Source organism: Accipiter gentilis, chromosome Z (assembly GCF_929443795.1).
Source record: "Accipiter gentilis chromosome Z, bAccGen1.1, whole genome shotgun sequence".
Classification (NCBI taxonomy): Eukaryota; Metazoa; Chordata; class Aves; order Accipitriformes; family Accipitridae; genus Astur; species Astur gentilis.
Window position 1 is genome coordinate 57,918,365 of NC_064919.1, and position 12,739 is coordinate 57,931,103.

Sequence of the window (12,739 nt, forward strand, 5' to 3'; positions counted from 1 at the left end):
GGGTTCATGTGAAGAAGAGAACATTTATTGATGAATTGGTACAAACATTGTAAGCAGCAAGGCAACTGTACGATTTATAGTTCCTTTTTTTCATGATGAGACAGAACTTCAGAAACTGCAATCCATGGAAAGAGAAGAATCTGTCTCGAAAGGTAGGGATGTGATGTGAAGATGCCATAGCAGCAACAACTTTATATCCCAGTCTAGGCCCCACCTCATTGCTTCAGGGACTTAATTATTTCTTAATCTTAGAAACTACAGGAGTTTCCAGGATGTCCACCTTTCTCAACTAATAATCAGTCCAGCTGCCCATCATTGCAAGTATCCAGCAATAAGAATAGAAAATGTTTGTCGTGTCCAGCTCAGAGAAGAAACCAAAGGATGTTAAAAAATTAGAATCACACGCCTTTTCTTATTTATATTATTGGCTGCTTTGGGAATATCTGGGATAGCAACTGGAAGGCTTTTAGCAAGCACCATTTTACCATTTTTATGAGAGGCCTATAATTACCTATAAACTCACTCTGGTATTTTTATTCTGATTCAGCTGGTAATTCTTCAATGACTTTCTTAATTTTCCTCTCTTATTTTCTGAGCTGTGGAGTAGGGGAAGAGATTCTTAGTAGGTGGTGTGGTGTCTCAGGACTATTTTCACATATGGAAGACCTTTACCACAAAAGTACTTTGTGTTCTAAGCATTTAGATTTCTAAATATTAGAGGTAAGGGATCTCAAAAGACAGAGATTGATTGAACAGGTCTCCAGATAATGAGACTGGATTACTGTAGAAAGTGCTTTCCCAGTTTTTCCCAGTTTGTTTTCTTCTTCCATCCAATTTCTTGAGGGGGTGGACTTTGTAAACTCTCCAGCTTTCTAGGTGCCTCCAGTACTTGGATGCTTCCAGTATATCTGATCTGCTTACAGAACATCTGAAGAAAGATACAGGGACCATCAATGCAGATGGTCCCTGCGACAGACCCACTTTGGAGACAGGCTTATTATCTTCATAATGTGATTTTGACTTCTGCTTTACTTCTTAATGTATGATGGGATCTTAAGTTCCATGCATACTGGAGTCTTTAGATTTACAGATGAGATGGGCAGGATCAAGGCAACAGAGGCAGCATGTTTTACATTTGCTGGGCTTACAACTTACGGCTCAACACAGCACATGCCCACATATTCCTGGCCACAAAATCCTGTAGGGAATTATGGGCTCCCTAGGGGAGCTGAGAGGGGAGACTATATGGAGGTGATGCTCCCAAGTGCAAAATGCATTTCAGATTTTTCCTTCTGTACACTAGTAAATCATCTGTTCACAAGGAATGCATAAATATTTGTTATAGAAACAGAAAGTTAAATATAGTAATTAAAAAAAAACACTCTTGCAAATGTATGTATGAAATTTTAATTGACTGAGCTACAAAATGAAACCTTCACACTGCCTTATTCTGTATGGAAAGAATTCTCAGCCATACTCCAAATTCATGCTGGCAGTGGTACGAGGAGAGGTATCTTGGGGGCAGAAATAGATTGACAGAGTGCTGATTTGACAGTAATGAATCCAAGATAGTAAATTATACCATTGTTGGTAATTTGCAAAGGGGAGGGTGATTCTTCTGCATTTAAAAAATGTTCCATGAAATTACAGGTTTCTGGCTCCATTAAAAAATAAATTTTTTTTATGCTTTGAGTTCTACAACTTTTTAAATACTGCTTTTCTCTCTTTTTTTTTTTTTCCAAAGGAACCTTATTCAGAATCAGCTTTTTCTCTTCTAACCACCTAATTTGTTCCTATGCATCATGAGAATGCATGTGAATTTAGCTTCTCATAGAGAAGCCTTTGCAGAGATATTTTCATGGAAAATTCTTATATGTTGATAAATTGATTTGTGATGACACTCCATAAATGAAAACATGGCTCCTCCCTCTCTGCGGCTGAAACAGTGTGGGTGTAACCCAATCCAACAATCACATTCAGGACTAACAGGTTATAACCATCTTGCCATCTTGTAAATCATGGTGTAGCTTGGGCCTTTTAAGGGACACAGAGGAACAGCATCAACAATTCCTTGGGGTTTTTTTTGGTTTGTTTGGGGTTTTTTTTCAGAATATCTGAATCTTTTAAAAATTACTTTAAGTGTGTTAGTTTATCTTGTATTGATAGGGAGAAAAGCCTTGTTGTAGGAAGCCTTTTTGTTAAGTAATACTTACACTTAATTCTGCATCTTTCTGTGTGGACCTACCTGGTCGTGGTATGTTGGAGTTAGTGAGCATGAACATTTGTTCAGTTTCATACTATTCAAATCAAGTGTTTAATGGGATCAGGCACTGAAAAGACATTCCTTTGTGCAGATATTTCCTGCCAGCACTTTGAGCAAGCAACTGACATTTAACAGCTAACCACTAGAAAACCTTACCACACACACAGCTCCCACGAAAAAGTGGTCAAGTTATCTAGCAGTTTCTTAAATAGTGTCCAAAATTTTCTGTCAGTCTCTTAAGACTAACTCCACTAGGGAAATGACCTGTCACTGACAATACTTGTTGACTGCCATAACTCTGTAGACTGCCAAAGGCTGACAATATTTCCTTTCAACTGGTATTTACAAGATTCAGGTAGTAACTTGGACCAATGCCTTGTCTACACTAGGAAGTTTTAGTAGTAGCTTTTCCACGGGGAAGCAGCTGCCAGCACTGCAATTTCACTTCACTGGGTGCCCAAGGAGGTGCTTTTGTCAGCACAGTACTTCTATGGACCAAGAAGCTACAGTGACAAAAGATGTGTTGTGCTGTCCACGGGTGTTATATGGATCCACACCATCATTCATGGTGCTGCTTTTCGAGGCTTCATTACAAGGCACCGTGGGACCCCAGGTACACTCTTCTGTCATGCTGTGGTCATTAAACTTACCCTGTGTACAGGAATACCTTTTTGCAGCTAATACATATGCTTTTTCTTCCTTAAATATTCTACCTGCACCTCTGGTCCCTGCCGTAGTTAGCTCTTACTTTACACTGTGTACTGTCTCTTCATCAGAACCAGAAAAAAAGTACAGAGAAATTGCTAGGAAACCGAGCCAAAAGGTACTAAAGTAGCAGACACTGCTATGATGGTGAATATCGCAATGAGCTTTAGGTTGCTCTAGTTCAGAGAAAGGACAGATGGCTGCCCATGCCTGGCTGCAGACAACCTTTTCCGAGGGACAAAGTCACCAGGTCTTGGGCAGTGCTGTGGGAACACGTGCTACCACTGCAGCCTGGACCAGCTAGAAATGTGCAAGCACAACCTAGAAAATACTTGCCTAAAATCCTTACCATGGTTGTGGCAGAGAAGAGCTATGACAGGGCAGAACAACTCTTGCTATCTTATGGTGGGAACCCAGCCATAGTCCAGCCTTTTTACTCCTGATCAACCACAGCCCTGAAGAAATTTGTTTTAAACTCAAAGATCACAGTACTGGGAAACAAAGTCATTGTATTTTCTTAGATATTTTATTGTTTTTCTCATGGAAAAATGCTGCAAGTTACCCTATTTTTGCAAGGAATAATTTAAATAGACTCTGTTATTATTTAGATAACCAGGGTTTTCCTTTGCAATGTACTGATTTGTTAAATATTCTCTCTGCTTATTCTGCCAGCATGTGCATTTGGTTGTTTTTCAGTATTTTCTTCCACGCTGCATGTAAGCATGAAATAATAAATTCAAAAGGTCATTCCTTTGTTTTCCCCTCTGCATTTGTCTTGATGCTACTTTGAGAGATAGTTGTGGAGAGAGTGGGTTTTGGGGTGCGTGAGCAAAGTGAAAGTACAAGAGAAGCTACCTTCCCCTGTGTTAGCGGGGGTTCTTCCTTGGCCCTTTCTTAGTGAGTTACTCTGCTGGCTTAAGTGATTTCTCATCTCCCTGTGGGATATGCGTCCTCTGTGCCTCTCTTAAGGCTTGGGATGCCTTCTACTATCAGATGTCTGTTGTCATGTGGGTTGTGATTAGTAGGCTCTGGTCCATACAAGAATTAGCAAACAGTAGAGGCTAGTGCCGAGGCCAGCAGCAGGCATTTTTGTTGGTCCTCATGGCCATGTGGTAGAGCAGCCTCCACTGCTCCAGCTTTGCCTACCAGTGTAGCTCATGCCAACTTTCCCTAAACTTTGACATTACCTCTGCAGCATCTATATTAGATGTTTTTATTCACAAAATGATTTCCTTATCTGTCACCTTGCACTGTCTGTCATCACCCCCTGAAAGATGTCCAAGACTGCTCTTTAATGAGGCTACAGAATAATTAAACTCCTAAGCCTTTACTTAACTCTGCCTCTGGTGAATATCTAGTGTGTCACAAAGGCTGGCTTGTGAGGATGAATAGAGACTTTTCAGAGGACTTGGGAGATGAGGTGGACTTCTCACCCGTTTGATCCTGGGTAGCAACATTCAAAATTGTGACCTGTGAAATAATTTTCTTGAAGACTGATCTATGGTGGGGTTACTCCTAAAGTAGTGTTTGTTCTGCTAGAACTGCAGCATTCATGCAGGTATTTTAGACTAGAAAGACCTTTTACCAGTGACAATGCACCTTGAGTAACTGGTTTAAATTCTAGGATTATATCAATAAATTTGAATCATTAGCTCCAACATATTCACTAACATTAGTTTTATAAGGGTAAATTTTTATTCTGTAAACTAGGTCTGAACAATACTTTTATATAAAGAGACTGGAAGATATGACAACCAAACAGTGAGAGATCAGTTTCATGTTGTAGACAGCCTATCTAGCTAATTCATTCTCAGGGTTCATAAAATATTTAAGAGCATGTATTTGGGTGTCATTCAACGTTGACATACACTACCTCACACAGATGTCAGTAAAAATAATCTAGTAACTAGATTTTCAGAGGGATTTGGTAATTAGTGTCTTACCTTCTGACTGCCTGATTTAAAGAACCTCTGAAAACAAGGTTACAGCATTTGGGGTCAACTAATTGGGACATTTGGAGGGAGTCCTGTATTGCTTTTTGTTTAATCGTCCAGAACCTTTCCTTATTTGGAATGTATACAAGAGCAACCTCACAGAAAATTATTAAACTGTTAATGCTAGTTTAAAATTTTTGTATGGATTACTGAGGAGTCTGGGGGCAATAATAGCAATATTTGAGTTTGGGTTGACCTCTTCAAGAAATTTGGGATTTTTACAGCTGAGGGGAAAATGTAGAAAGTATTTCACTATTTACAAAACTGTGCTTTCTCTTCACTAGCTCTAAAAGTATGTATCTTAGGAGGTATTTGACAACTCTTCCACAACAGGAAGCTGTAGATGATTTGCAGCCTTATTCAGACAAAATTCCCAAGACAAGGAGTACAGCTATGTCATTCCTAGTTTTATGAAAGTGTCATTTGGGAGCAGCAAAGGTTATTTTTATGTGGTTTTTTTTTCTTCTCTTCAGACAGAAAACAACGCTTGAGAAAAACAAGTTAGTTGCTAAGAATTGGCACTACAGCTTTAGGGGAGGTGTTACCCATTAGTATTTGGTCAGTTATCAATGCGATTGCCTGCCTGATGAGGGTTATTTCTCTCCTTTTGCTTTCAGCCACCATGTTCCCCGGCACACGGACAAGTCGAAGTGCAACAGCAGCTGGGGCGGTGTCCTCGTCCCAGCCCAGCAGCCACCCCTCCCCAGGATGTAACGTTCAGGGTAGTCCTCTCCATCCTTCCCCCCAGTTATCTGTTCTCTCAGCTGTGGAGTCAGAGAGGTAAGACCAGCCCCTGCTTTTCTCACGCTGAGCCTGTGGCAGGACTGCCTTCAGAGCTGCCAGGGTGTGTGGAAACTGAATTGTTGGTGTGCTGAAAGTCTCTGGTGGCAGCCACCGTGTAACAATTGCTCTGGATATGGATTTACCAGGGGAAGGAGGGGTGAAGGGAACTCTATTATCCCAGCCTGGGCAAGGAGGCTTTCCATCCATCTCCATTTCAGGGACTTCCTCCAATCCCCTCTTGATCTCCACCAATGGCCCAAGCAAGGAAGGTTATACTGGCTGGGACACTAAACTTCAGAGGGCCCCAGCTATACTGTACAGAATGGGGCCCCTGAGATTCATGCTTCTGTTTACTTGTGGTAGGAGAGTCATATTCTGTCAATATTCTCTCAATACTAAATATTTCTGCAGGTAATCTACTTTTTTTTTCCTTGGCATTTTATTAAGACCAAGAGATAATGAAAGAATTTTTAATTCACTGGTTTGAGAGCTTGAATTATAGTCAGGATTTATTTTACAAACCCCTTGACCTTTGCTGTTTCCATGTTTTTATATATTCCAGTGGTGTGAAAGCAGATTACTTGGAAGTGGTTTAATTTTCACATTTAGGCATTACCTAAATTATTTTCAGCAATCTTCCCAATTATTTATGTAGTGTATGGTATTATAAATTTCCACTTAGTTCATTGAACCAGAAGTCTACCAGATCACAAGACTGAAGAGGCCTAAGCAAATAGGTTTTCAGCGGAAAAGCCAGAAAGATACACCGTAACATAAAATACTGGATTCGTACTATATGTATATGGATGCTTAAACATTATTTTGTTAATTTCCCTATTTTTCAGTGCTCTAAATGCTACATTGCTATATTTCATTAATGTATTTCAAAATGTTTAATTTCTTTGAGTGACAGAAATGCCAGTAATTTGGAGAGCACAAAGTGTCCAATTATAAACCTGAATAGAGCATTCACTAGATTTTAATTACTTATAAATGAGCACAATTTCTTTGGGGGAAAGCAGTACTCACTTTGCCTTGTATCAGGAAGATGGAAGAACATGATGGCTCAGAGAATTGACAACAGGTGAAAGTACTTTTTGATTTCGGACTGCACAGGTGAATTCAACTAGTTCTGGAGCCACTGGAAGTTGTTGAGCTTTTTGTACACCAGTCTGGGATGAAACTGGCCATTTCACGATCATTGGAGCTCATCTGGTGGTTCAGTCCTTCCTCCCCACTCCTGGCCACATGGTCCTGAACTTTTTCCCTTGTCCTGGCTCTGGCCCTCTGTACAAACTCTGGGGCTGCCTGTGCTCTCTTGCCTGACCCAGAGGCTTTTCCTTCCCTGTATAGTTTTCTCTCCAGTGCGTGAACACAACATCCATATCCAACAATTGCCAGAACACGAGGTGACAGGCAGGGACAGATCGGTAGTTATTACAGGTAGAAATTTCATGATGAAAGACAGTGTTCTTTTCATTAGCCCATTTCTGAGGCAGTTAGTGGTGTAAGGACCATAGCAGATGCAATTAGAGTATGACTTAACTCTAAGTTCTTGACTGTGTTACAGACCTCAGGATATCACTGTACTCTACAGAATAACAATAATAAAAAGCTAGTGTGATACATTCTCATACATTAACTGTATACACTGTCTCTAAAAAGGCTTTAAGTGCTAATTTCCATACATGGAGCTACTTTGGATTAAAAAAAAAAGGTGCCAGTAGCTTCATTTAGGTAGTTTGACAAGTGGAAATTTAAATCCAGAGAAGAAAAAAATTATTACAGCAGTGTTGGTTTGATTACAGAACGTACAAATTGTGGGAAATGTTTAAAAGAAAAACTACAGCAGAATCTGCATCTTGACTCTAATACAGTTCACTCCCCTAGGGGCCCTGCAAGTAAACTGTCATTTACACCACTTCATGGGTGTGATGATAGCTGTGAAAACCTGAACTGAACAAACCAACACTTAATATACAAAGTGGCAGAGATAGATAGTGCCTTCAACAGGTGTGAATCACCCTGTTTATCCCAACCCTGTCACTGAGAGGACTGCAGGATTTAGGGGTGCAAGCAGGGGGATTTGTTCCCCCCATGCTATGGGGTTCCGGACACGCTGTGCGTGCCTGGGGTCATTCCAGAGCTTGGACTGGCTGATTAGCACTTGCCCCTGTGATAGCCTGCATTGGTTGGACTGAAACCCATCCAAGCTGGCCTGGCTGCTTTGGCGACTCTCAGAGCCAGTCATGTGCCCCTTTGAAAAGCAGACTCAGGCTTGTCAGTGACAGAAGCAGAAGGAAATAAGCACGTTCCCTACATCTGCAGGTACCATGTGGCAGAGAAATAATTGGAAGGCTTCTTCTGTGTCTTTCTCCACGTAGGTAATGGAAGGGAGAGTGTGGACTTGATTAAGCCTTATTTATGTGAGAAACCGAACCAAACATGGGACATATCTCACATTGCTTTCATTCTGTGTACAAGACTCAATGTACAGAGTGCAAGTCAGATAGAGAGTTTGGATGCAAAAAGCAATTTCATTTATCAAAGGAGAGAACATGCATAATAAAAATGCAGATTTGCACTTTGTTTGTTCCAGCTTTTTTATACTAACTTTCAGTGCTCCCCTAATATGAAACAACGCAACTGTTCAATGAAGGTACCAAATGGTAATGGTACCCAAAAGCATACGTATGAAAGGGAATATGTACTTGGCTTCGTTTTCACTCATTTTTGTAATAAAAGAAGACATGGACATTCAAAGAAGCTAAAAGAACACCCAAATAAAAAAAATGTTGGTTTTATATGGCATAGTTAACATGCAGCTCAGTGCCCCAAAATCGATGGTGCCAAATGCTGGATTTTTTTTTTATTATTTATTTAATTTCACAACATATGCATTTTACTTTTTAAGGCTTGCTTTTGTGCAGGAAGTAGCCTGTTCACCATTGTGAGATCAGAACTGAAGTTTTCATTTGGACTTGATGTTCCAGATGATTTTCACCTTCCTGTGAACCAGAACTAGTGGTATGTCCCTGAAGCATGACACATCCTGGCTTGACAGGAATTTCTAGAGACTGGGTAAAGCTGGAAAGAACTAGGGCTGAACTGTTCAGTTTGGCATTATTGTAATGCTGTAATAAGCTCTGCAACAGTGCTTCTTTTTCCTTGAGTGTGTGGTTATATTCCTTTTATGCTTTTGCTGTAAAATAATAAGTAGCTCTAAGCAAGACTTCCAGAAGCAAAAGCCTCTGAGTAGTTCTAAGGAGTCAGGACGTCCAATCTTCACATATGATGAAGTCCTTTGTATGTGGCATACAAGGGGCTGCCTCAAAGAAAGTCTTTAGTTAAAGACCTTAACAGTGTGGTTTTGAAATCAGTACAGTAATTTCTTCCCAGATGTGGGATACTTGAGAGTATTCTCTCCTAAGACATTACCACTTTTTTCGTTAGTGAGCAAATGACACATATAAATGACAGACGCTAAAGAGTGGAGGTGGCAGCAGGTCTAACCCTGAACTTGAGCCGTAGAATCATAGAATCATTTAGGTTGGAAAAGACCCTTAAGATCACCAAGCCCAACCGTTAACATAACACTGCCAAGTCCACCACTAAACCATGTCCCTGAGTGTCACATCTACACATCTTTTAAATACCTCCAGGGATGGTGACTTAACCACTTCACTGGGCACCCTGTTCCAATGCTTGACAATTCCTTCAGAGAATAAATTTTTCCTAAAATCCAATCTAAACCTCCCCTGGCACAACTGGAGGCCATTTCCTCTTGTCCTATCACTTGTTACTTGGGAAAATAGACCAACACTCACCTCGCTACAACCTCCTTTCAGAACCAACTTACCAAAGCTTGGAATTTTTCTCCAGCAGTTTCCACACTTCTTTTTTTTCCAAAGGCACTCTTTTCTTTGCATTTGCAAGAAACTCAGTTCTCTAATACAACACAGCCACAGAAAATGCCAAGAGATTTTAAAGTTACGTATCTCTGTCTCTAGAGAATATGTATATTGAGGTGGCCGCTCACAGCTTCCTTCCTTAAATTCCACTTCTCACCAAAGAGCACGTGGTGCTGGTCAGAGGGGCTGTTCTTTCTTCCTGCTGTCCCTTCTTTGGCCTAGGTGGACCACTGGTTTGATCTGAAATAGCAGTTCCTGTGTTCCTAAAGCTTGAGCATGAAAAGGAGTTTTAGACACTTATTAATGACTGAAAAGAAGGATATAGAAGTAAAGCCTACTGGCATATGCAATGTACTCCCCCAAGACACCACAGGGATAGAAACCTGCTGTGGGGTCATTGCTGTGCAGGGTCTAAGGCAGAGCCTGAGTGCAAATTTGGTGGCTGAACAAAACTATGGACAAAAATTTTGTTTTGTGTTGGCCAAAATATTTCTGTTACGGGAGAAGATTCCCTTCCCTAAAAAAAAAAAAAAAAAAAAAAAATCATTTGTAACAGAAAAATAATTGGAGAGAAACATGTTATATCACAGGTAGGTAAAACAGGTAAGGTTTTGTTATTTTGGTCAAATGAATGTGTTCATGACTTTTGGGGAAAACATTTGATTTTTTTCACAATTGTGCTTGGCAAGAGCTATGCTTTCCTTACAAGTTTTTTTAAACCATATTTATTTGATTGTCATTGATAGCTGGCTGGACTAACTTACAGTGCAATATGTTCAATTACAGTATACTGTATTACAACAGAATGTTTCCCCCACTGACAGTGGACTGAGAAGCTGCAAAGTCACTAGCACACAGCATGAAGTATGGAGTCAAACCAAAAAGTGAGATCACAGCAGAATGACAGTGGTATATAAAGCAGAGAATGGAGGGATCACCCCAGATTTTCTGGACTTGCGTAGAAATACAAAGGCAATTAAGAGGGAGTGAGCATAGATTATTCCTCACTTAACATTGTCAGAAAGTGCAGCACTGTACAGGACACTGTTGGAGACAGCAACCTGCTACAGGCAGCTTATGGTTTTGTCCTCTGTCCAGCCAAAACTTCAACTGTAATAAGATGAAAGACTGATTTCCTGGCTGTGTCAACTGCATAACATCTGGATATGTTCCCAAACTGTTGCGGCCCAATAAAAAGGATTAGAATTCAGCAAGTTAACGGAGCAGCAACCCAATAAATTGTATTTAAAAATTGTTCAATGAAAACTCTGACCTCTGAATGAAAACAAAAAAAAAGACCAAAGCATTCAGCTTTAATGTTCCATTTCCATTTTGGAAGCATTGAGAGTAACCATAAGGATTGATGTTGTCTAGATGATGGCACATGCTTTACTTTTCAGTGTGAAGTTGGGAAAAAACAGAGAATGAAAACATAGCTACATCCACATAGTTACATAGTTCCTATCTCAAATATTTCCTGCTAGTAGCATTTTGTGCCATAGTGTAGCATAGATTAGTGGTAGGTAAACTATGTCTTCTCCTCTTTCCTCATTTATATGCAGATGCAGTTTCCTTTCTTTTCAATATATTTTTAACAAATATTTAGTTGCAATGAAAATATTTTCTTAGCTGTACCCAAGAAAAGAAAATACTCCCTTCACTTGCTATTGTTACTACTATAGTACAATATGCTGTTATCATTATTTTTGTCAGGCTCCTAGTCCCCTGCAGAATTTATTTGAAACAAACTTTTTTTCCCAGCGAAGTACTAGGTGGGAAAAGTGATACTCAGAATTTGATGTAATATGAAATTAAAATCTTTTGCTAGATTTAGCAAAAATCAACTTTTTTTTTTTCTACAGCTCTGAAACAGTACAAACAGGAAAAGCAGAAATATACTAACTCCCTAAGGATATGAAATTGACAGAGCTGTTGTCCTGCAGCCCAAGTGGTTATTTGGTATTTGCATTCTTAACAAGTTTTTTTCTGTTAAAAAGAGAAATTGTTTGTGTCAGACATTTTTGGTGTAATCTGGTTTATTTACCAAATGGTGGTAAAAAGTCTTAAGTCTTGTTTCCTAGAATAGATTAGCAGCTCTCAAAGATTTGAAAAGTTGATTCTCTTTGACTACAAAAAGAAGTCAGAGTAGGTTTACCTTATACCTTTTTTTTAAAAAAAAAGTAGTTTGCCCTTACACTTTACTCTGGTGATTCAAGGTAATCTCTATACCCACATGAGAAACGAGCTTTCTGATATCCTATGAATATCGCTACATTGGAAGGAGAATTTGAGAGAGAAGAAAGCCAGAAGCATGAGGGGGAATTCATGGTACCATTAGTGCTAAAAACAATAGTTCAGAAATTATATCTCAGAAGCCAAATCAATGTGATTTGCTGCCAATTTATAGATTTTTTTAATGACTGCACATAATTTTTGTCGGCATTTTGAAATTTGAACTCTTGGTATCACTTTTCCTTTCCACCACATGTATGTATATGTACATGTGTGTGCATATATAGCAATTAGTTTAGCCACTTCTTCCAGATTTCCTCACAAAGAATATGTAACTCCAGCTCTCCTTTGCTGTAGTGGTTCTCACTTCTAAGTCTATCTTGCAGTCAATCATTCCCCAGTTCTGCCCCCAAAACGCCAATCTCCCATCCTTCCTGTGCTCCTTGCTTCTGCTGGGTGAGGTTTCAAGCATTGAGGGAGGAGGACAGAAGAGCAGAAAGACTTGGGATGCTGCCTTGTGTTCTTTCTGTTGCCCTTTTCCTATCTGCTGAAAAAAAAAGGCAAGGAAAACTCTGCTTCTTGTCGCAGCTCAGAGTTGCTATTCTCTTTCAGAAGGTGGGTAAGTGAAGCAGGCAGTGAGTCAAAAGGGTTTCCTTTTAAGATGGGACTGAAATCCCTGAGAAACCTGGAATTTTTCTTGTCATCAGCACACTGGCCCCAGTCTTGGACCAATTTCCTGCTCTCCCTTCTCCTCTTAGGAAGGGGAGCTGGCTACTTAGCAACAGAGAGCTCTGTGAAGTGGATACAGGTGATAACTCTTGGAGACATCAAACAGTGAAGGTGGGAGAAGC

At 39.9% G+C, this 12,739-nt stretch overlaps 1 protein-coding gene across 1 annotated transcript in view; it reads left to right on the forward strand.

The window, feature by feature from the left end:
* Nucleotides 1-12,739, forward strand: part of GLIS3 (GLIS family zinc finger 3) — a 178,544-nt gene that overhangs the window by 151,637 nt on the left and 14,168 nt on the right. The window contains exon 7 of the mRNA XM_049796257.1: nt 5,580-5,742. Within this exon, the coding sequence (XP_049652214.1) occupies nt 5,580-5,742 (163 nt within the window). The remainder of the gene's footprint in view (nt 1-5,579; nt 5,743-12,739) is intronic.